Source organism: Triticum aestivum, chromosome 7D, assembly GCF_018294505.1.
Source record: "Triticum aestivum cultivar Chinese Spring chromosome 7D, IWGSC CS RefSeq v2.1, whole genome shotgun sequence".
NCBI classification, from domain to species: Eukaryota; Viridiplantae; Streptophyta; class Magnoliopsida; order Poales; family Poaceae; genus Triticum; species Triticum aestivum.
In genome coordinates, this window is record NC_057814.1 from 622,105,566 (window position 1) to 622,127,980 (window position 22,415).

At 42.0% G+C, this 22,415-nt stretch overlaps 1 protein-coding gene across 2 annotated transcripts; it reads left to right on the forward strand.

The window, feature by feature from the left end:
* Positions 1-209: 209 nt before the first annotated feature.
* Positions 210-8,261, forward strand: LOC123166073 (uncharacterized). 2 transcript variants are annotated; one of them, XM_044583836.1, is made up of 6 exons: positions 210-336; positions 412-516; positions 1,498-1,721; positions 5,622-5,975; positions 6,084-7,287; positions 7,362-8,261. In XM_044583836.1, exons 3-6 carry the CDS (start codon positions 1,510-1,512, stop codon positions 7,971-7,973), a joined length of 2,382 nt encoding a protein of 793 aa, XP_044439771.1. In that variant the 5' UTR covers positions 210-336; positions 412-516; positions 1,498-1,509; the 3' UTR covers positions 7,974-8,261. The 2 variants fall into 2 exon arrangements, with proteins under 2 accessions (XP_044439771.1, XP_044439770.1); XM_044583835.1 differs by having other exon boundaries at positions 1,501-1,721.
* Positions 8,262-22,415: the final 14,154 nt, after the last annotated feature.

Here is a 22,415-nt window from a genome sequence, read left to right on the forward strand (position 1 = left end):
ACACCACTCACCACACGATCGATGGTGGTGTGAATGCCTCTGACAATATCAAAGCTTGATAGGACACCTATGCTTGAGGGCTGGGTAGACGCCAACGTGGTGGGAACATGGGAAGGACAATGCCAGCTCAGAGCCGTACTTGGCGTGGGGTACCTTGGACAGGTACTTGACTTTGACAAGGGCACGTCTCTACTTAACTCCCAACCTGTCCTGTATCTGTATGTGTCCGCATATGACAGCAGTAGCACAGTGTGGTCCGGTGCTCTGCTTCACTCCACTCCACTGCATTTCCCTCCACTCAAAGCTTGAAGACGTACGGCCGCCATGCATGCCAAGGTTTGGAGTCTTCCTCCTTATTTCCCCTTCAACTTCCCCGAGAGATGGCATTCATTCTTCTCCGCCTTGCTGCAGCCATCTTCTGGCGCTTGATCTGTGGTGACTCAAGCTTGAGCAAGGGATCATCTTCTTGGTCAACCCGTCATCCTCCTGGTCAAACTAGCTCCGTGCAAAATTAAGGTGAGTCCATGGCCGTCCCTTGCGTGGATCGGATCGGAGCATGTGATTTATCTTCCCATCTGTCTGTTTTTCTTTTCTTTTCTTTTTGCCATTAAGAGCAGTTTACGGAAAAGAACAAGGTAAACATGATGATGAGCATCATTAAACGGTACTTTGCGTTCATTTATCCTTACAAAGTAGAGCATTCTGTTGGTGTGTTCAATATCAAACACCACAAGATCTTAATTTTTGGATTCATGCTTCGTGTTGCTTCCAAGGTTGAGCATTCTACTCATCGAATAGATCCCGTGAGGGCACGAAGGGCACCGATGGTTTAGAGGAACTCAAGTAGATACTTTGGGGTTACTAGCAAGGTGGCCATTCTAGGTCACGGAATCACACGAACAATGACAAATTTGGGTTACTGAAAAACCTTTTATGCTACCTTAGAATGTTTTGGCAGCTGGAAAATTGGGATTAGTGCCAGGAGGTGATGAAGAGGCCGGAGGTAAATCCTCCTTTTTTTTTAAACGCCAGGAGGTAATTGGGTGACACGATCCGACACGAAGGAGGGTTTGTTGCTACTGTGTTTCTAGGTTTTCATGGTCCAACGTATCAGAGAGGAGAAAGACCGGCAGATGAGTGAACCGATGACCACTAACTCCGATCTTTATAAATAGGAAAGATAGTTTTCTTAGTAAAGGAAATTCCATTTTGGAACCACTAACTGAGAGGATATCTTTATAAAGCGGTGCATGGGCTTTGTATTCGGCATCCATGCCCCTCTCATGAAGCTCACTTGACGAGGAAGGATAGGAGGTGGGACTGTGGAAGCTAAAAATTAAATGAATAGCTTAAGTCTGTGTTTTTTGCCTTCATTTGCTCCTGCCACGTATGCTGCAACAGCGTCAGCTCTTGGTTTAGCACAACAGTGCACACTCATAAGATCTAAATAATTATGAGTGACTTGGATTGATGCAGTTCCCCTGTTATCGTTTTCAGCAGGCTGTTGAGATGGATCGGAAAGAAGCTGACCTCCGCTGTATGGAAGTATGGTATATCAACTGCTATGCCCTGTTCATGGGGTACCTGCTGATGGCCGTTAGGGGGCTGGGCTTCCTCGTGATTACCTGGTCCACCGTCGTTCTCCTAGGCGGTTTCGTCTCCGATCTGGAGAAGAAGGACTTTTGGTCTCTCACAATCATTACCCTCGTCCTAACACCTCGGTAAGTCTCAACACTGTTTAGTTTGCTCCCATCTGCCAGCTTTTTACAAGAGATAATGAAAATGAAAATCTGAGGCATGTGTGAGGAAACAAACTCTCAACGTTGAGAAGCCTACAATGCATGGTCGTCTGTATCATAGTTGTGTTTACTTTGATAAGGAAGTGCTCAACAAGTAGGTTAATTAGTTACATTTCCAAACATTTGATCTGTAGCCATATAACCAACAAAGTTTCTTACATGATCAGGGAATATCGATAGTTACTTCGAAGAGGCCTAGATGAGCATCTCCCGCTTTATAATATCGATAGGATACAAGTACTGATGCATGTCGGCCTAGATGAGCATCTCCTGCTTTATAATATCGATAGGATACAAGTACTGATGCATGTCGCCGTTATACACGAATACTACATATAGAGAAAAAGCTTGCAAGAGCATTTGGGTGTACATCAAAGTTTGCCCGCCCATAATTGTCAGAGATAGGATAGGGGACGATGAGAATTACAAGCTGGCGTAGATGCAAACAATAACTAAGAAATAAGGACATATTTTTAAAGGTGCGCAAACATGTGATGGGCGGGATCTTTTCAAGGTGAACACCTGTAGGGGTTCATGCTAAATTTTATTATACTTTGAAAGTTAATGGAAGACAAGAATTGCAAAAACATTTGGGTGCACATCTATGTGTGTCCGCCCCTGATTGGCAATGATAGGATAGAGGTAGGGGTGAGAAAAAAGTTGGCTTTACAAGTAAAAATAGCCAAGGAAGCAGGAATTTTTTTTAAAGGCATGCAAATATGTGATGGGTGGACTCTTTTTCAAGGTAGACACCTTGTGAGGTTCGTGTTAAATTTGATTATACTTTAAAACTTACTGGAACACGGGAATTGCAAAAAACATTTTGCTGTAAATATATGTGCTCCCGCGCCTGATTGCGGGGATAGGATAGGGGCGGATGAGACAGTTAGCACTTAGCACACGGATACCAACATAGAACCACAACGACGGGGAAAGAAGTCCACATGCCCCCAGATGTTTACAAAACCTGAGAAATCACCACCACACACCCTTGTAAGGAGATTCATTAGGCGGCTTCACAACGTGGCACGAAGCAACAAGCTGAGGTGAACATTGGGCCTAGTCTCAAAGCACTCCTGCTACTTCGACATGACTCATATTGTGTGGCAGTGCTGCTTCTGCTATTCCACTGGTGGCAGCAGGAACAAGCAGTAGCAGGAGTGGTTCAACGCGGTGGGGCAGAATTGGGGGATCTAGGGTTGGACCAACGACCAAGATGTGTCCAGGTTCTCTAGCGTGACAACATAGAGGTTGATGGCGACGTAATGACCTCCCCGGAACTTGCGAAGCTCCGCGAGTTATTCGTGTCCATGGATAACGGCAGCAGGAATGCCCATCCGTAGTTGGACGCAGCGACTGGTGGAGCCAGGAGCAGTGCGCCACCCGAGGAAGATGAGAAGAGATCCAACACAAGTGGCATGCATGGGGTGGGAAACAACTGCTGGAGTAATGCTTGTGGTGATCAGATTGCATCGAGTGTCATGTCTGTCGCTACTAGTGCTGGTTCGAATAGTAGCTTGTGTACGTGCGTGTGTTGCTTTCCGGCCATCGACAAAGATCGATCGCGGAATCGTGCTTTCTGTGTATGCGTGTGTTGCTCCTCGTGGAATCGCGAGGTTGCTTTGCGATCGTATGGTCTCACCGGAGAGTTCTCGGCTGTGTGGAACTAGGCCATCAATAATGTTGAAATGCATATGCCAAGGATGGCAGCACAAGAGCGTGCACGTACTGAGATGTTTCTCCGACAAATCAATCAACGTGCTGTAGTCAATAGGTAACGTTGACATGCTTCTCTAACTAACCTTTTTTTAGATCTATCAGTCTGAGAAACCTGTGATCAACAAATCACTGTGTTCTGCGACATCAGACCGGCTGCCACGTGAAGCCCTCCTCCAGGCCCAAGTCAGGAATTATGGGAATCAAGGAGGCAAGCTGCCATGTGAAGCTTCCCACCAGGCCCAAGTCAGGAAGTATGGGAACCAAGGAGGCAAGCTGCCATGAGAAGCTTCCCTCCATGCCCAAGTCAGCAAGTATGGGGATTAAAGTGGCAGCGACCTGGATGCGAGTGACGAGGATGGGAGTGAACGAGTTGCGAATCAGTTGGCGGTGGGGATTTTGATGGCGAGGAAGTGTAGCCCGAAACAACGGAAAAGCATGTGGTTGTAGTCACGGACAATACCACTTCCAATCCTCTATAGTGGTGTTTTGAATGGATTTGTGAAGTGTAGTGAGTGTTTTTGGGCGAAAGCTCTGCGACGGCGGAGCTTACGGGGGTCGTTCCCCTTCCTGAAGGCGTCGCAAGGAATCCCTACTGCCACTGCGCCCTAGAGTGTTATCACCAACAGATGACTATCTTCGGCTTTCTATTCTTTGCTTGGCTGTTTCCTCGAAAGCCGGGTTATCGAGGTGCCAATCCTCATTCTCTTGCGACATTACTCCCTCCTTCAGTGCTTCCTCCCTCCGAAGGGCGAGCGGAGCAATTCTTTAAGGGTGTCTACTATACGGTCCTTCTCGACAGGCCTAATGCGGACAAACGGAGAAGCTTGGAGTGAAGGTTGTTGTGCGGACAAACTTGTGCCTGATGTGTGTTGGTAGAGGTGGTTCACTCATTGTCTGAAGCCGTGTAGGTGGTTTCTCTCGGTCTGTCACCTTAGGTGTTGCTTGTATGCTATCTCATTGCGTAAGGTGCTGCATCGGCAACATTCTTCTTTTGCTAGTGGTGCCTTGTATGTGCTTGTATTGGTGTTTCATGTTTTTTTTGGTATTTTCTTCGACAAGATGTATTGCCCCTCGGGCTGTTAAGCTTTTTCATCTTGTTTACCATACAAATTGGATAAATCTCTTTTTGAAATGAGATCATATTTAGGTGAGGATTGCTCCATCCCACTTGTGGCTATTTCTTAAAAATGCTAGCACACGTGCAAAAATGGCTAAGCAAGAAATAATTTTTTTATGGGCACGCAAATGCATGATGGGTGGAATCTTTATGAAGGTAGACACCTTAAGAGCAAGTACAATAGAGCTGAGTCAGCGGGCTATAAGCAATAAACTAGTATATTCCTGCTTAATTGGAGGAAAGAGAAGAGGAGAGAGAAAGTAAGCGGGCTCTTCGTGAAGAGCCAGCTCTAGCACGTGCTCCTAGGCACTTTGTGAGAATGAAAGGTGGGTCACATAATAAAAAAGTAGTACACTCTTTTGATCTACTATTGTACATGTTGACTATAAGATGGGCTGTAGATGACATGGCACTGGCTTATAGCCAGCAGCTGGTATACTATTAACCATGCTCTAAGAGGTTCATGGTAAATTTTATCATACTTTAAAAGTTCCTAGAAGATAAACACGAAGCATGAATCCAAAAATTTATGATTAATTTGTGCGGTTATACTATAGGCCATTGAAATAAACAATGGAGATAATGAAGCACTTATAGAAGCTCATTTAAACCTTTTTCAGCAATGACATAAAAGATACTGGAAATTGAGCACACATTTAGCCAATTATGGAATAATTTTTATATATTGCAGGAAAATCCACAAAAACACTTCAAATATTTGAAACTCAAATAAAGATGTTCCCAAAGTGTGGAATATGCTTTTGTGTATGCTTAAACATTGTGTCGAGTTCTAAATGTCAAAAAATTATCTAAAAATTCCTATAGTTTTAGTAAAATCCTGAAAGGTTTAGAGAAGGTCAAAATAATATTCATCTGATGCATGGAGCATTCTGTAAGTTAGTCATATTATTTTGCTTGGTGGCGTACACCATTTTGTCATGTCAGTAGACATCATGCACTGATCTAACTAGAACTTATATGTCCAGGGTCTCTACTGATGTCGGTCTGAAGGGGAAGTTGAAATATATTGAGTATTCGATCATTGGTGTCTCACACGCTATATATGCCACGCTGAACCCTAATGGAACTAATGACACCTGGGCACGCCAACTGCTAGCAGCTGTTGTATGGTTGTGTCACCTGCTGGTGGGCCCTATAGTAGTGTGCCCTCTAGCGGCTCTCTATATGTGTGGGCCGCTGTTCAGTGCCGGGATTTCGGCGTGGCGCCTGATAGAACATGATTACGTCGCCACCAAGAATGAAGAAGCTGCACACCTGCAGCCGGCCCTGATTGTTTTGTATTCTCTGGCTATGTTGCAGGGTCTGCTCTTCTGTTACAGGTTTTTCTCAATTTCCCATTTTCATAAAGAGAATTTTGTTGATTCAATAGTAGCATGCATAAAGGCGATATAAACTGCACTGAGCACAAACCGAATCTTCTGTTACAGGTTTTATTCGAGTTTTGCGCGGAAGGACTTAGTCAATGATGTGGCGCGAGCGTACAAGATGAACCACATCGAAGAGGATGTGAAGGAATACCTGCGCGAGACCGTGATCGGGTGTGAGAAGGACCCAGCATTCTTCAAGGAGACAAACTTGGCGACATATGCTATGGGAATGATCAAGTCCCAAAAATCAGAAAACTTCCTTTCCGGGGCAAGGATTCTGGACGCACTCTTGGAGCACCCAGCAGAGGAGCGCACACTCACATCACAGCTCATCAGTTTGGTAGCGTCTTCTGGCCCTGTACTCGAGAAACTGCTGTTGGCGCTGGATTCCACAAGCCCATACGACGAGACGATTAGGGTGATTGCTGCCAACATAGTGACACACCTTGCCAGTAGGATTCCTCTGATGCAGTTCCCACATGGGATCCAGCGCATAGGCTCGCTGATCCACATCTCTCAGCAGCAATTTGAGGATGACTGTTGTGCGTCCTCCCTGTCCGCTGATGACTACAAGAAACTCACGGAGAACGGCTTCGTTATCCTCCGCAAGCTCGCAGCCGACGAGGACAATTGCAGAACCATAAGCAACGCCCAGGGCCTGCTCTCCAAGGTCATGGCGCCCGTAAGCTCCGACTTGCTCCACCTCATCGACCACGAGGCATGGTCGACCGCCATTGTAACCGAGTCGCTGCAAGTCATGTGCCGGCTCATGGCTGCTCCGGGAGAGACTGGCGCCCAGCTGCGCAGACAAATTTCAAGCAGCAAGGAAGTAATCCACGGCATGGAGGAAATTCTCAAGTGTTGCGGATGCGGTGAACAAGTTCGCATATTAACCATTGAGATTCTCACGCAGCTACCCGTGGGCTTGGGTGAGGAGTTTCCGTGTGGGAACAAGGAAAGCAGAGAAAATTTTATCAAGATGCTTCCTTCTATCTTCACTGATGAGGCCAAAGAGCACCCCATCAGAAAATTGGCTGGTGAAGCACTGCTGAAGCTAAGTCAAAGCGAAACCAATGCTGCCATCATCTTGAAGGCAAATGATCATCTTGTCCGTGATCTCCGTAAAATCCTACTAGATGCTGCGGCCAAGGGCACAAATCGAATTATGGCAGCTAAAACACTCAAGCATCTCTATATTTATTACAAAGAGAATGATGAATATCTCAGGGCACTCAAGGAAACGATGGAGGACGTGATGCCAAAAGTACGTTATAAAATACTACATCTTTGTTTTTCATTTTCCCTGACTGACTATTATGCATACTCCTAAATTTGCAGATTCTCCGAGAAATACTACCTCCTGTTGTGTTGAATGGAAATGATACACTAGCAGAAACCAGAACACATAGACAAAGTTCTCCTTTGCTAGGCCCCGCTGACATAGAAGCCCAAGTTCTTGTTTCACAAGATGATGGCCGTAGCAACAACACTTCAACTTGTCAGCAAAATGATGACATGAAATTGCACATGGCTTTACTATCTCTCGCTGCTGCAATATTTGACAAATTCATCACCCAAGATCATAATTTGGCTCAACTGGTTGATAAAATTTCTCCTGGAGATTCTCCAACCAGCTTTGCCAATAAGCTCAATGAGTTGGTGCGGAGAAAGAGTCAACCCACGGCTAGTTGCCTGAGCATGATGAAGAATGCCAGCAACATGGTCATATCAATGATGAAAGTGAAGCACAGTGACAGCTACCTCAAAGAACACTTCTTGGTGATCTTTCTACAATCTTTGGCTGATGCTTGCAAGACCATGTCTTCTCTCGAGAGCTTTATGATTTTATACAGTGCCAATCGTGGCACACTGAAGCCTTACAGGACTCTCGCCTCCTTATTGAAAGAAGCAGAGGAACTTCTAGTCACAAAGGAGCCAAAGGAGCAGTGAACTACACAAACTATGTGTGTCCATGGAGGCTGGCAAATTGGTAAGATTAATCAGCACATCAAATGAAAAATAAATTTCTGCAATATATATGCAGACTGTATGCACTCTGGTTTGAACTTTGTGCACGCTTGGTGATGCTATTGTTCTCGGTGTGTGTGTCCTGAATCCTAGGGAGCCTTTGTTATTATTTATGAACTGCCAAATTAAGCTACAGTTGGTGCAAATATTTCAGCATGCTTGTGAGCCTAGCCAAGCTGCATTGTCTTTCAATAGAACTGTTTTACTCCACATTGTGTCTTACATAACTGCTTTCCTTCTGGCAATTTGTATCATGGCATGACTGTTTTTATTTGCGCACTGTATAGCTAGAGTTGAACCGGAGGAGAACAGATGTAATAAAACACAACCAGCAGAGAGGACGCTAGATAATGTTCACAATTGTTGGTTATTAAATTTGTGCGTCGAGCTTGGAGGAGATATACATGTGGTTGCAGAGGTCGAGGCGGTGCTCGTTAGGGAAGGTAGTAAGGCGGAGGATTATCATTAGGGGATGAGGAGGCGGTAAAAGCGAATGAAGTCTTCAATGTATCTGGCCTTCCCTCCCCAACCCGTTGCCACCTCTCCTTACCGCTCCGCCGCCAACTTCGAAAATAATAATAACAAAGGCTCTCTAAGGGAGAAAGAATGGCAGAGAATAGACCGGGTGATCTCTGGGATTTAGGATCGACCATTGTGGATGAGGAGGAGGTGGTGTTTTCTTTCTCTTAGGCAGTGCATGATTATCCAATGCCAAGTACAGGCCCACTAGACCTAGTAAGAGCAGTGAAGGAGTGCACATTGAGCTACATGTTTGAAATTAAAACTATGAGACACTCCTTTATGATCTCATCTATAGACTGAAACCCCTTATGAAAAGTATGCTTTTCTCCTAGGTCTCGTGACTAGGGTTTTCAAGCTCTCAGGCGGTGCTGCCATGTGAGTATTTTCCTCCGCCATTTCACCAGTCACAAGTCCCCCTCTTCCTACCTTGCCTTCCCCTCCTTGGGCTGATCTCGGGCGCAACTCATTTGTCTGTATGGCTTTGGTTGGAGATGGGAGTGACTAGGGTTATTTTTTTACAGTTCCTCTTTTTTTTGGATATTTACTCTAAGACAAAGCCCCGCAGTCCATTATTAAAACCAAACAGAAATAATTACAACCAAAACATAGGTCTCAAGGGGTTAGAAAGTCCTACCTGAACCTAGCTAACATTTACATGAGGGTGTTAATCCAAGCCAGGAGCTTTGGCCTAACTAAACCTCTATGTCTACTAGTTGTCAACCCGTGCATACGCACGCGCTAGCCTATTTTAGATAGATGTATATAAGTTCAACTCATATTAACAGTTGTGCATGCAATAGTTTTTTCGGGGTACATGCAATATTTGTTAGAAATTAAAATAAAGAAATAATTAGCATAAAATTTCAAATGGTTGCTTCAAATAACACGCGTGAATGCATATTGGTCGTCAGGTGATTGAAAGGATATATTTCCAGTAAAGTACAAATCAGATAAAATATATGACGGGTTTTTATGTTACACTATAATATTGAACTGTCTTGTTATATTATTCCAGAGTCCTTCACTGATATGTACTCACACTATTAACCAAATGAAAACATAATACACGGCAACTTATTGGCATACTCGTCCTCCTTTGTATAATTACAAATTGAGCATCGGAAAACATAGTACAGGACAACGTGACAATGTTCATTTTTGTATACTTACCATTTGAATATCCCGGAGGCCGAACTTATTCATTGAAAAACAAAAAGGTAACATATCCTACACTAAAAAGGAAAGTTCCCACTAGTAGAAAACAGGGCTTAGGTCACAGGGCAGTTTTCACATTAGCCCCGGTTCAGTCACGAACCGGGACTATGTGAGCATTGGTCCCGGTTCGAGAGCCCAGGGGGCCGGCCGGGGCCTCGTGGGCATTGGTCCCGGTTCGTATGGACCCTTTGGTCCCGGTTGGTGGTACAAACCGGGACCAATGGGCCACGCTCCTGGCCCACCACCCTTTAGTCCCGGTTCATACCACAAACCGGGACTAAAGGGCTGGTCCTAGTTGCGGCCAGTGTTTAGTCCCACCTCGCCAACCGAAGGGCGCTCACACCAGTTTATAAGCCCGTCCCTCTATGCCTTGTTGAGCTTCTATTAAAGTGAAAATAGATGCCCTTATACAGAAAATTTGACTTAAATTCATAGTAAATTTCATAAAATTTAGTATGAATTTAGGTTGAATTTTCTCTATAAGTGCATCTATGTTCATTTTTTATATTTATAAAATAAATAAACCTTAATAAAATAAATAAAACTAAATAAACCTTAATAAAATAAAATAAAATAAACTATAGTAACTACAATAAATAAACCTTAATTAATTAAGTAAAAATAGCAGCAAGTAAAATAAATAAAAATAGCAGCAGTAAAATAAATAAAAATAAAATAATTAAAGTAAAAGACATAAGTAATTAGAAATAAAATAAATAAGTTTTTTGTTGTAAGTAGAAAGAAAACCTTTTCAGAGTTCATTTGAAATGCTTTTCAATTTTAGGGTCTTATAGCTCAAAATAATTAGTAAATGCATGAAAAATAACAAATGAAGTCAGAAAGGATTGACAAATGATGATGTGGCTTTGAATGGTGCATTTTGAACACACAAAAAGTCAGGAGTTCAAATAAGTTTTAAAAAATGAAATCCCTTTGTAACAGACGAGTTTCCGGATGAAATCCTGATACTTTGAAAGAGATTGTCCGTTTTGTACACGAAGTGCATCCAGTTTTTGCCGTAACCCTCTCAACTTTCTTGCACATGCTATGTGGATGAAATGATGATATCATGCCAACTTTCAACCTTTTCAGAGTTCATTTGAAATGCTTTTCAATTTTAGGGTCTTATAGCTCAAAATAATTAGTAAATGCATGAGAAATAACAAATGAAGTCAGAAAGGATTGAAAAATGATGATGTGGCTTTGAATGGTGCATTTTGAACACACAAAAAGTCAGGAGTTCAAATAAGTTTTAAAAAATGAAATCCCTTTGTAACAGACGAGTTTCCGGATGAAATCCTGATACTTTGAAAGAGATTGTCCGTTTTGTACACGAAGTGCATCCAGTTTTTGCCGTAACCCTCTCAACTTTCTTGCACATGCTATGTGGATGAAATGATGATATCATGCCAACTTTCAACCTTTTCAGAGTTCATTTGAAATGCTTTTCAATTTTAGGGTCTTATAGCTCAAAATAATTAGTAAATGCATGAAAAATAACAAATGAAGTCAGAAAGGATTGAAAAATGATGATGTGGCTTTGAATGGTGCATTTTGAACACACAAAAAGTCAGGAGTTCAAATAAGTTTAAAAAATGAAATCCCTTTGTAACAGACGAGTTTCCGGATGAAATCCTGATACTTTGAAAGAGATTGTCCGTTTTGTACACGAAGTGCATCCAGTTTTTGCCGTAACCCTCTCAACTTTCTTGCACATGCTATGTGGATGAAATGATGATATCATGCCAACTTTCAACCTTTTCAGAGTTCATTTGAAATGCTTTTCAATTTTAGGGTCTTATAGCTCAAAATAATTAGTAAATGCATGAAAAATAACAAATGAAGTCAGAAAGGATTGAAAAATGATGATGTGGCTTTGAATGGTGCATTTTGAACACACAAAAAGTCAGGAGTTCAAATAAGGTTTAAAAAATGAAATCCCTTTGTAACAGACGAGTTTCCGGATGAAATCCTGATACTTTGAAAGAGATTGTCCGTTTTGTACACGAAGTGCATCCAGTTTTTGCCGTAACCCTCTCAACTTTCTTGCACATGCTATGTGGATGAAATGATGATATCATGCCAACTTTCAACCTTTTCAGAGTTCATTTGAAATGCTTTTCAATTTTAGGGTCTTATAGCTCAAAATAATTAGTAAATGCATGAAAAATAACAAATGAAGTCAGAAAGGATTGAAAAATGATGATGTGGCTTTGAATGGTGCATTTTGAACACACAAAAAGTCAGGAGTTCAAATAAGTTTAAAAAATGAAATCCCTTTGTAACAGACGAGTTTCCGGATGAAATCCTGATACTTTGAAAGAGATTGTCCGTTTTGTACACGAAGTGCATCCAGTTTTTGCCGTAACCCTCTCAACTTTCTTGCACATGCTATGTGGATGAAATGATGATATCATGCCAACTTTCAACCTTTTCAGAGTTCATTTGAAATGCTTTTCAATTTTAGGGTCTTATAGCTCAAAATAATTAGTAAATGCATGAAAAATAACAAATGAAGTCAGAAAGGATTGAAAAATGATGATGTGGCTTTGAATGGTGCATTTTGAACACACAAAAAGTCAGGAGTTCAAATAAGGTTTAAAAAATGAAATCCCTTTGTAACAGACGAGTTTCCGGATGAAATCCTGATACTTTGAAAGAGATTGTCCGTTTTGTACACGAAGTGCATCCAGTTTTTGCCGTAACCCTCTCAACTTTCTTGCACATGCTATGTGGATGAAATGATGATATCATGCCAACTTTCAACCTTTTCAGAGTTCATTTGAAATGCTTTTCAATTTTAGGGTCTTATAGCTCAAAATAATTAGTAAATGCATGAAAAATAACAAATGAAGTCAGAAAGGATTGAAAAATGATGATGTGGCTTTGAATGGTGCATTTTGAACACACAAAAAGTCAGGAGTTCAAATAAGTTTAAAAAATGAAATCCCTTTGTAACAGACGAGTTTCCGGATGAAATCCTGATACTTTGAAAGAGATTGTCCGTTTTGTACACGAAGTGCATCCAGTTTTTGCCGTAACCCTCTCAACTTTCTTGCACATGCTATGTGGATGAAATGATGATATCATGCCAACTTTCAACCTTTTCAGAGTTCATTTGAAATGCTTTTCAATTTTAGGGTCTTATAGCTCAAAATAATTAGTAAATGCATGAAAAATAACAAATGAAGTCAGAAAGGATTGAAAAATGATGATGTGGCTTTGAATGGTGCATTTTGAACACACAAAAAGTCAGGAGTTCAAATAAGGTTTAAAAAATGAAATCCCTTTGTAACAGACGAGTTTCCGGATGAAATCCTGATACTTTGAAAGAGATTGTCCGTTTTGTACACGAAGTGCATCCAGTTTTTGCCGTAACCCTCTCAACTTTCTTGCACATGCTATGTGGATGAAATGATGATATCATGCCAACTTTCAACCTTTTCAGAGTTCATTTGAAATGCTTTTCAATTTTAGGGTCTTATAGCTCAAAATAATTAGTAAATGCATGAAAAATAACAAATGAAGTCAGAAAGGATTGAAAAATGATGATGTGGCTTTGAATGGTGCATTTTGAACACACAAAAAGTCAGGAGTTCAAATAAGTTTTAAAAAATGAAATCCCTTTGTAACACACGAGTTTCCGGATGAAATTTAAACTATTCAAATTTGGAAACTAATGGATTAACAGAAAGTTTATAATTATTCTGAGCTAAAAGCAAAAAGAATAAAAAATAAAGCAAAATCAAAAGAAAATAAATAATTCAAAAAACAAAAAAATACTGGAAAAAATAAAAAATGCCGCCTAATGGGCCACACAGCCTGCATACGACTAGAAACCCATCTGCACATGGGCCAGGATGCAGGCCCGCAGGCCCAATAGGCCCAACATGGCAATGACAAAGGTAGGCATGTATAATGCCTGCATATTAGAGAGGAGCTCAGCACCTGAGCTGCAGCGCAGCTTATAAACAGGTGCTGAGCTCTCTCAGCTAGCGAGGTGGGACTAAACTTCCCACCGCACCGCGCCAGCACATTAGTCCCGGTTGGTGGCTCCAACCGGAACCAATGCTCCCCTTTGGTCCCGGTTGGTGCCACCAACCGGGACCAAAGCCCTCTGCTTCCCGCCCTTTGCGCTGGTGAAAAGAGGCCTTTAGTCCTGATTGGTGGCACCAACAGGGACCAAAGGGTGGGTATTGGTTCCGGTTGGAGCCACCAACCGGGACCAAAGCCTTTGCTATATAAGTAGCACTTTGGAAATTTTCTGATTTCCATCGCCAGTGTCCCCCCGCCCGATGACGCCGCGAGCTCGATCTACGCCGCCAGGCTGCCCCGTCGTCGTCGCCGTCGCCCGTGCCCCCGAGCCCACGCCATCGCCCGTCGCCGTCGTCCTCCGCCCCCCCCCCCGCCGCCGTCGCCGTCGGCCTCCGCCGCGCGCCCCCGAGCCATCGCCCCGTATACGTCACCGTCGCCGCCCTCCGCACCCGGCCCGCCGCGGTCGCCGTCGCCCTCCGCCACCCTGTGAGCGCCGCCCCGATCCCCTCCTCCTCCTCCCTGTAATGGCCGCCGCCGCTGCCGCCGCGCCCCCTAGCTATAGTACTGTACGTAGTTTAATTTAGATTTGTAATTTAGTTGTATTAATTTGGATGTGTAGTTAATTTAGTTGTTGTAATTTAGATGTATTAATTTAGATGTGTAGTTTAGATTTTTCATATTTAGAAGTCATTTATGTATGTTCATATTTAGAAGAAAAAGAAGGAGAGAAAAAAGGAAAATAAGAAGAGGAAGAAGGAGGAGAAGAAGAAGATTAAGAAGAGGAGAGGAAGTAGAGGAGAAATAAATAAGAAGATGAAAAAGAAGAAAAAAAGAGTAGAAGAAGAAGAAATAGAGGAGAAGAAGAAGAAATAGAATAATATATTATTCTATTTTTTCTTCTTCTCCTCTTTTTTTCTTTTTTTTCTTCGATCTCCTCCTCTATTCCTTTCTTCTTCTCCTCTTTTTTTTGTCTTCTTCCTCTTCTTATTTTTTATCGGGTATGTCGTTGTCGATATATGTACCCCCCTCCCCGATAACTTTTAGTAAGTACTACTTAGAAAGTGTTTAATAGAATTAGTTAGAAAAATAATAGAACTAGTTAAACTAGCTAGTTTATTTGTAGTAAGTACTACTTTATTCTATTTATAGTAAGGAAATTAATAGAACTAGTTTGTTTTTTTAGTTAAAGCAATTATTCCCGCATCGACGTCGACGATGCCTATCCCGCATCCTCGTCGTCGACTCGGCGGAGGAGGCCGGCTTGATCAGAGGGGCCATGTCCGGGACTGGGCTCCGCCGGGCTGGTTTTGGGAGGTGCTACCTTCCGGTGGGCGTAGGTTGGTGAGGAACCAGCCCGTCGTTGACCCGATCCTTGTTTGGTGGCGCTCGCGTGGGCCAGTGACGGTGCCGAGGCTTCCGGACACCGCGGAGGTGGTACGTCACCGTGTCAGCGAGGAGGACCAGCACGTCCGTCGCTACATGGTTGCGTTGGAGGGCAGGTTCGACAATACCTGGCAGGTTCTTCAGGGATCTCACTGGAGCTATGATCCTGTGATGGTTCCGTCCCTTTGGGTGTCCACCGCCCGCGCCGATACCCGTCGGGCGCTACTGTTCTAGCTGTACTAGCGATGCTATATGTATGATAGTATTCGAGGTGTATTAGTGATAATATTCGGCGATGTACGGACGCATGGAGATGATGTAGTTTTGCTTATAATTGAATGCATCCTAATTTGAATACTACTTTATTTTGTGATTTGATTTTGCTTATTGAATGCTCAAAGTGGAAAACTACTCCGATCCTACTTTGAATGCTAAAATTGGAGAGCACTATGATTAGTTGATAGCTTATAGGGTTTTTGTTTTCGCAGAAATCTAGGAGCCCCCCGGCCCCTCCATCATCCCCGCCGTCGTCCCCGTCACCGCCCCCTCCGACATCGAGGTGAGACCAGCCAAATCCTCTTTTAGAAAGATAATTAAACGATATTTCGGGTTGACTGTAAGTCTGTCGAGTCTCCACCATATATGAGAGGACGAAGAATCCCGACTGTTGTCGTGGGGGTAGCTTCTCCTTCGTTCCCGTGTGCTAGACAATTTGGTGTAATGCACTCGAGAACGAAAGGAGGAGCTACCATCACCGACGGTCGCAAATGTCAGAGAGGAATCAGTGAGGGAGAGTTCCACCATATATATATGAGAGGACGAAGAATCCCGACTGTTGTCGTGGGGGTCGCTTCTCCTTTGTTCCCGTGTGCTAGCTAGACATTTTGGTGTAATGCACACGGGGACAAAGGGAGGAGCGACCATCACCAACGGTCGAATGTATACACCACGTGAGCTGAGAGTTTTCAAGAAAAGACTCGACAAACCGATAGTCAACCCGTGATGAATAATAATGATCTAACTTAGGTTTTTTAGTACATATATTTAATTGTAGATGTTTAATATTTGAATTATATATGAACATAGGAAATGTCGTACTCGGACGACGAAAGTCTCCCGGGGGAGTGCGACTGGTGCCACGACGACCGAGGTCAGTGCGACAGGCCTCACCTGGACGAAGATCGGCGCTTCAGTATTAAGCTGGAGGAGACGTTCGATGTTGAAACGGTACGCAACGACGACAAGTGTTATTTTTTCGTAATTAAGCACGACTTCAACTATTTCAACGTGTACTTTTCATCTTTTACAATTCGGCTAGCTTATCCCATGCCATGCAAGACGCTACGTCTTGGAGAGGATGGGTTTTGAAGACCATGAAAGTATGGAAACAAAGAAAATTCACCTAAGGACCCATCATGATATAGATTTTGAAGTAAAGCTGTATAATTCTGAGAGCGTAACCCATTTTGGTTGCAAAAATTGGGAAGCATTTTGCAAGATGTATGGTTTTGATGAGGGTATGCTTGTCACCATGGATCTTGGTGATCCTGACATCGAGCAAGACAATATGGACATTTGGGTCCTTGTTGATACGCCTCCAATTCTACCGCTATGTGAGTTTCTCAAACATAGTTATTAGCTAATTTATATTGTTCATTTCAAAATAGTTGACAGCTTATTTTCATTGACAGCTTATTTTGATTGTTCAAACAATGTGCGGAACATGGTAGACAGAACCTACTACACCGATGGCTCTGAGTTAACTTATAAGGAGAAAACTCATCTGGTCGGATTTTGTACTGATATTGAGAATTACAATATCTACAATCAAACTCCTCATCATTATGGTCCTCCATACGTGCCACTAGTGCACGTGTTGAACTACGGTAACTACTATGGAGATACCCTGGTAAGATTTCTTACTATTACGACATCCGTGCATATTTTGCATAGTTCTAAAACTAGTGCATTATCATTGCTAACTATGAAGTTATTACTATGTTTTTCAACAGATAATCCCAGAGGATTGTGTGCCTCATTTGATGTATCAGAATGGTAGGCTTGATGTTTTGAATATACAACCAGGTCATCCTACGAATCTCAACTGTCCATACCGGATTTCTAAAAGAAGTGGAGACATGCAAATCAAAGAATGGAAAAAATGTATGGACAGTCGCAAGGAGCTTCTTGGAAGCAAAAGGAAGCGAGGCGCAAGAATTGGAGACAGGATGATCTCCATTCTCCATAATGGAGAGTCAGGGTCTATATTGTTTTATGCTATTTTACCTTAAAGAGGGTATTTCGGTCCTACCTAATACTGATGATCATGTGCTAAGAACAATTAAGTAGGGTTGGTTCGATGACTGTGAGGATGATGATCGTATGACTTGTTATTAATAACGAGTAGAAGTTGTATGATGATGATTAGTAGGACTTGTTATTATATATGATGATGCATGATGCGTGCATGAAGAGTTATTATATATCAGCGGGTGAAATGAACATGGATTGGATTGAAGTGAAGGCAACATGCATGTGGTGCGTGTCGAAAGTAGTACAATCCAAACTTGATCAAGTCCGGATTAGTATTACTTTCGACATGCACCACATGTTGCCTTCACTTCAATCTAAGCCATGTTTAGGCATAGCAGTACGTAGCGTTGGTAAACCAAGCACGGAGATATAAGAGAGGACACTTCTCTCTAATAGCTACCTAATAACAACCTAAATTAACCCCCCAAAACCCCCAAACCCCCCCCCCTTTCAAAAAAACAAAAACCTCAGCTCCTGCCAGGTGCTGACGCGTGGATGCCTATTGGTCCCGGTTGGTGGCACCAACCGGGACCAAAGGCCCTCCTGCCTGGGCTCCCCGCACCGGCCACGTGGACGGCCTTTAGTCCCGGTTCGTGTAAGAAATGGGACTAATGGGCTAGGGCATTAGTAACGACCCTTTAGTCCCGGTTCCTGAACCGGGACTAAAGGCCCTTATGAACCGGGGTAAAAGCCCCTTTTCCTACTAGTGTCCATCACTAAAAATGTACTATATTTTACATCCATTAGTAGTGTGATTCAAAATCCCTGTGCATGCCAAAACCAAGTAAAACCCAATGACGCTAATATACCATGATATTGTGCGGAAACCCCAAATATCTCATCAGAAAACGCTTAAAGGGAAGATGAAAGTGCATTCTAAAGTTTCATAAAAAGAATGTACACAAACATGTGTATTCCGTCACTTTAAAACATTCTTACAAATTTTTGTATTTGTATTTTAACACAAAGACAAATGAGTGGATCCTTTGTTATCCACTACTGTTTGTTATTTTAGATGCACACATTTTTTGTGTAACTTGCAAAAAAAATTATTTGGTGGTCAAATGTTATTATGGACAATTTCATGTACGAAAAAGAAATAAAAGATTTCTTTTCAGTTTAAGGAGATTTTTTTTGAATTTGTTGACTATGGGAAGTCTTGGAGCAAAAGGTTTGCACTCAATATGGAAATACAAAATTTCTATAAAAGTAGGAGGAATAAATAAATAAAGATTCACATAGAAAAGTTTGATTATTACCACAAATGTGACTTCAGAGTGTTTCTGTTGCCATAATAATACCATATATACCGTTAGACATTTCATAAAATATATTTCCCAGGGACTCTTTGGCATAAGTCATTATCTTTGGCCATATATAGATGCCTACAGATTTGGTTCCTTAGTGTGTCCCTGCCATAATTCGTCATATGATTGTAATAGCACGTCAGTAAAGAAGCCACAATATTATCTATTTCTTATATTCCTGTAAATCCAAGAGGCATCTTTAAAGTGAGCTAATATTGGGAAGTAAATTCTACATGTAGAGCTTTAATAATGTACATAGTTACAAACTAAGTGGTAGTGTGATAAAACTATTAATATAAATTTCATGGAAGTATCGTAGGACTTCCACTAATAGCTGAACACATAATAACATGATCCAAACTTACAGAAATCTGGCGAACAGTTCCTCTCCAGTCCAATCTCTTCCCTGAATGGAGGCTGTAATAGCTAGTATAAAAATTAAGAAGTATTATCATGTAGTTATACGTATAAATGTATCGCGGTGGAATGGAGGGGACTTGTTCTGCCAAATGCAACTGCTTACAGCTTTGTCCTACGATAAAAGTACTTGTGGGAAATTTTGCCAGTGTCATGTGATGCACACTAGTTGAGTCATACAAAGCAAGACTGCAACAAATATCAGAGAAAGAAAAGGAAAATTTTACTGAGAGTAAGCTAAGTTTATTTCCGGACGACATCTAAAGATGAACTGCGGACCTAATTGTAATGTGAGTAACCAAAATCATGGGATGCACGAAAAGCTTTTTTATTCCCACAACCATATTTGTTTGTGAACATGTCACAAAACAACACAACTTTCAGAGAAGGCAACATATGTATTGGATCGAGTAGGTAGGAGAAACTTGACAGGGAACATGGCTGGTCAAGGCAGATAGCAGATTATCGCCTCACATATTTTTCTATTGAATGTGTTGTCGGTTTTTGCATCGGGGAGGATGAGGATCTGATTAATGCGCTCATGAACAGACCAACCTTAATTCTACAAATACATGTATGTCATAGTCTGTCATCTAATCCAGATTAAAGGGGCAAATCCATTTTTGCCCTTCGTCAGAACAACCGCACTGGTTTTGCCCTTAGTTTCTGGCTCTTCTCAGTTTTGCCCTTAGATTTGTCTCATAGGTTGTCTTAGTGCCCTTTGACCGTTTAACCAAAACATTGAAAATTCTTAACAAATTCATATGAACTCACAAAAATGAAAATAAGATATCAAAATGCTCAGAAAGACATTACCTTTATACGCATGCCATTTGCATTAAGGATAAAAGTAATTTTAAACTACCTGAGGTTATTAATGTTATTAACATTATTAAAAATAAAAACGTGTAAACAATACTTTTCCTTGATAAGAATTACACGCAAATGTAGGTGATGTTTTTTGAACATTTGGATATCTTATTTGCATTCTTCTTTATTCATATCAATTTGTTATGAATTTTCAGAGGACTTTGACCATTATTTTGAAAATTCAGAACAAGTTGATATGAACTCACAAAAATGCAAATAAGATATCAGAATGTGCAGAAAACATCAACTATATTTGCCTCTAGGTTTTATTCATGAAATTTTTTTTACATCTTTTTACTTTTAATAATAACATAACAATTGACGCATAAGCATCAACTATGTTCTCACCAAGAACACTCAAGAGAGCAACCTTAAACAGGGTATCAGTTTATCTGAAAAGCTTGTTCCTATTGAGGATCAAGATCTCCTTCAGGTTTGCCACGAGCAGCGTCATAGCAGCTCATGATTTGAAACCATAGAACAACTCTCACGCGCCACCCCTTATAGTGCACGCCCTTAAATACAGGAGGCCTCATGGATGCAGCAAAACCACTTGGGGTAAATTGACTATAACAAGATTTTCGGATTGTTGGAAATATGAGCAATTTACCATATGATTTAATCCATAGAAATACTATATAAAACATGACTATTATATCAGAGATGAAACAAGTCATGTAATCTAACAGAACGAAGGCAAATAGCATCTGCACATGTGAAGTAGAACAGAACATATGTAGAGCAGATACTAGAAGAAGAAATTGTAGAAGGTACTCGAACAAAAGGAACATGAACACGTACTGAGCTACGGTAGTAGTAGTAGCGTTGTCGTTGACCTTGTCACCCATGTTGTCGAAGAGGTCGTCGACGTCGAAGAAGTCATCATTGGGGAAGTAGTCGGAGGCGTCCGGGGTGTCCGTGATGAACAGGTCAATAGTCACGCAGAGCGCTCCCCAAAACCCTTATCACCCTTCTCCCGTATAGAACTCAAAGAGGTGGGGTTTCGGAGGCCTACTGTCCCGACCTATGGGCACGCCGCATGCCGGGATGGGGAAGATCGTAGCAGTAGCTCAGTGTTCTAGAACTCGACGGCGTGAGGAAGGTGTTGTTCTGGTGTATCTCTCTAGAGAGGAGCGACCTCTCTTTTATAGGCACTGGAGAAGGAGACAAACAGACAGTGATGGGAGGTGAAGCAAAAGAGGGAGACAAAACAAACATGCAGCAGCCGAAGGGTGCAACATTCGTATTCAATGTCTACTACAGAAAAAACTTTTCAGCTCTCGTGTGACCTTTTGTATACCAGTCGTGCGTGGCAAAAAATTTAGACAATGTCTCGGCTCATTCCCACAACCCGCGTCGAGGCGTGGCGAGGTAGGCGGCGGAGGAGCAGCGCGCGTGAATGTCTCTCTTCTTCTTATCCTCATACATATGGAGAAGCAGCATCCCTTATAAGGAGGTACTAGGTGAGCAGTATGGAATTAAATTTAGTCCCATTTTTTGCCTTGCATGAATAGGCTAAGTGGGCCTCTAGAATTTACTAGGAATTCTCAAAATGCTATTGGGCTGGCAAAAAACATACTAAATTGCAGCACCAACTGCCTTGGTTCAGCCAGTAGCGTTTAGCATGTGTGACGTGGTGGAAGTGAAAAGTGATACTAGGGTGACCAGCCACGTAAAAAGGCAGGTAATAAACCTGGGAACTGTGCTCCACGACCGAGATTAAGTGCTTTCCAGGCAACAAACATAAAGTTGGATCGACCGGAGTACTACTACACGTAAACCCAAACTGACTCTTGTTTTTTTTTAACAAGGGAGAGGCGCACAAGGCGACAAATTTAATTCAAACCAAGCTCATGTACATGTTACATCAAAGATTACAACCCCTGGGCAATCAAACAGATGTTGTAAGAAGGGCAGCTTAAATGCCTATGAGCTTGTTTGAAAGAACTAAAGATAGGTTCCACATAGCTAGTAAGAACCTGATGAGCACTATTGAGGGCTACACTATAAGAAAAACTGTGGATACATGGAAGATAGTTGAAGAAATTCTGGTTGGTGTAGCCGAAGAAATACTGCTTGGTGGAGCTGAAGATATGTGCAAGATGTCTGGTCAGGTATCATCTGTGGGAAACATGACATTCTGCTTTGCCTTCCAAAACTTTCAGCCCTGTATCTTGCAATTTTGATTCTCCTGAAACCATAGTGATCTTCGACGAGAAATCATAGTAAATCTTAGGACCTGCAATTTTCAGCTTAGTAGCATCTAACAGCATGAAGAACATAGCCTTGAAAATTAGAACTA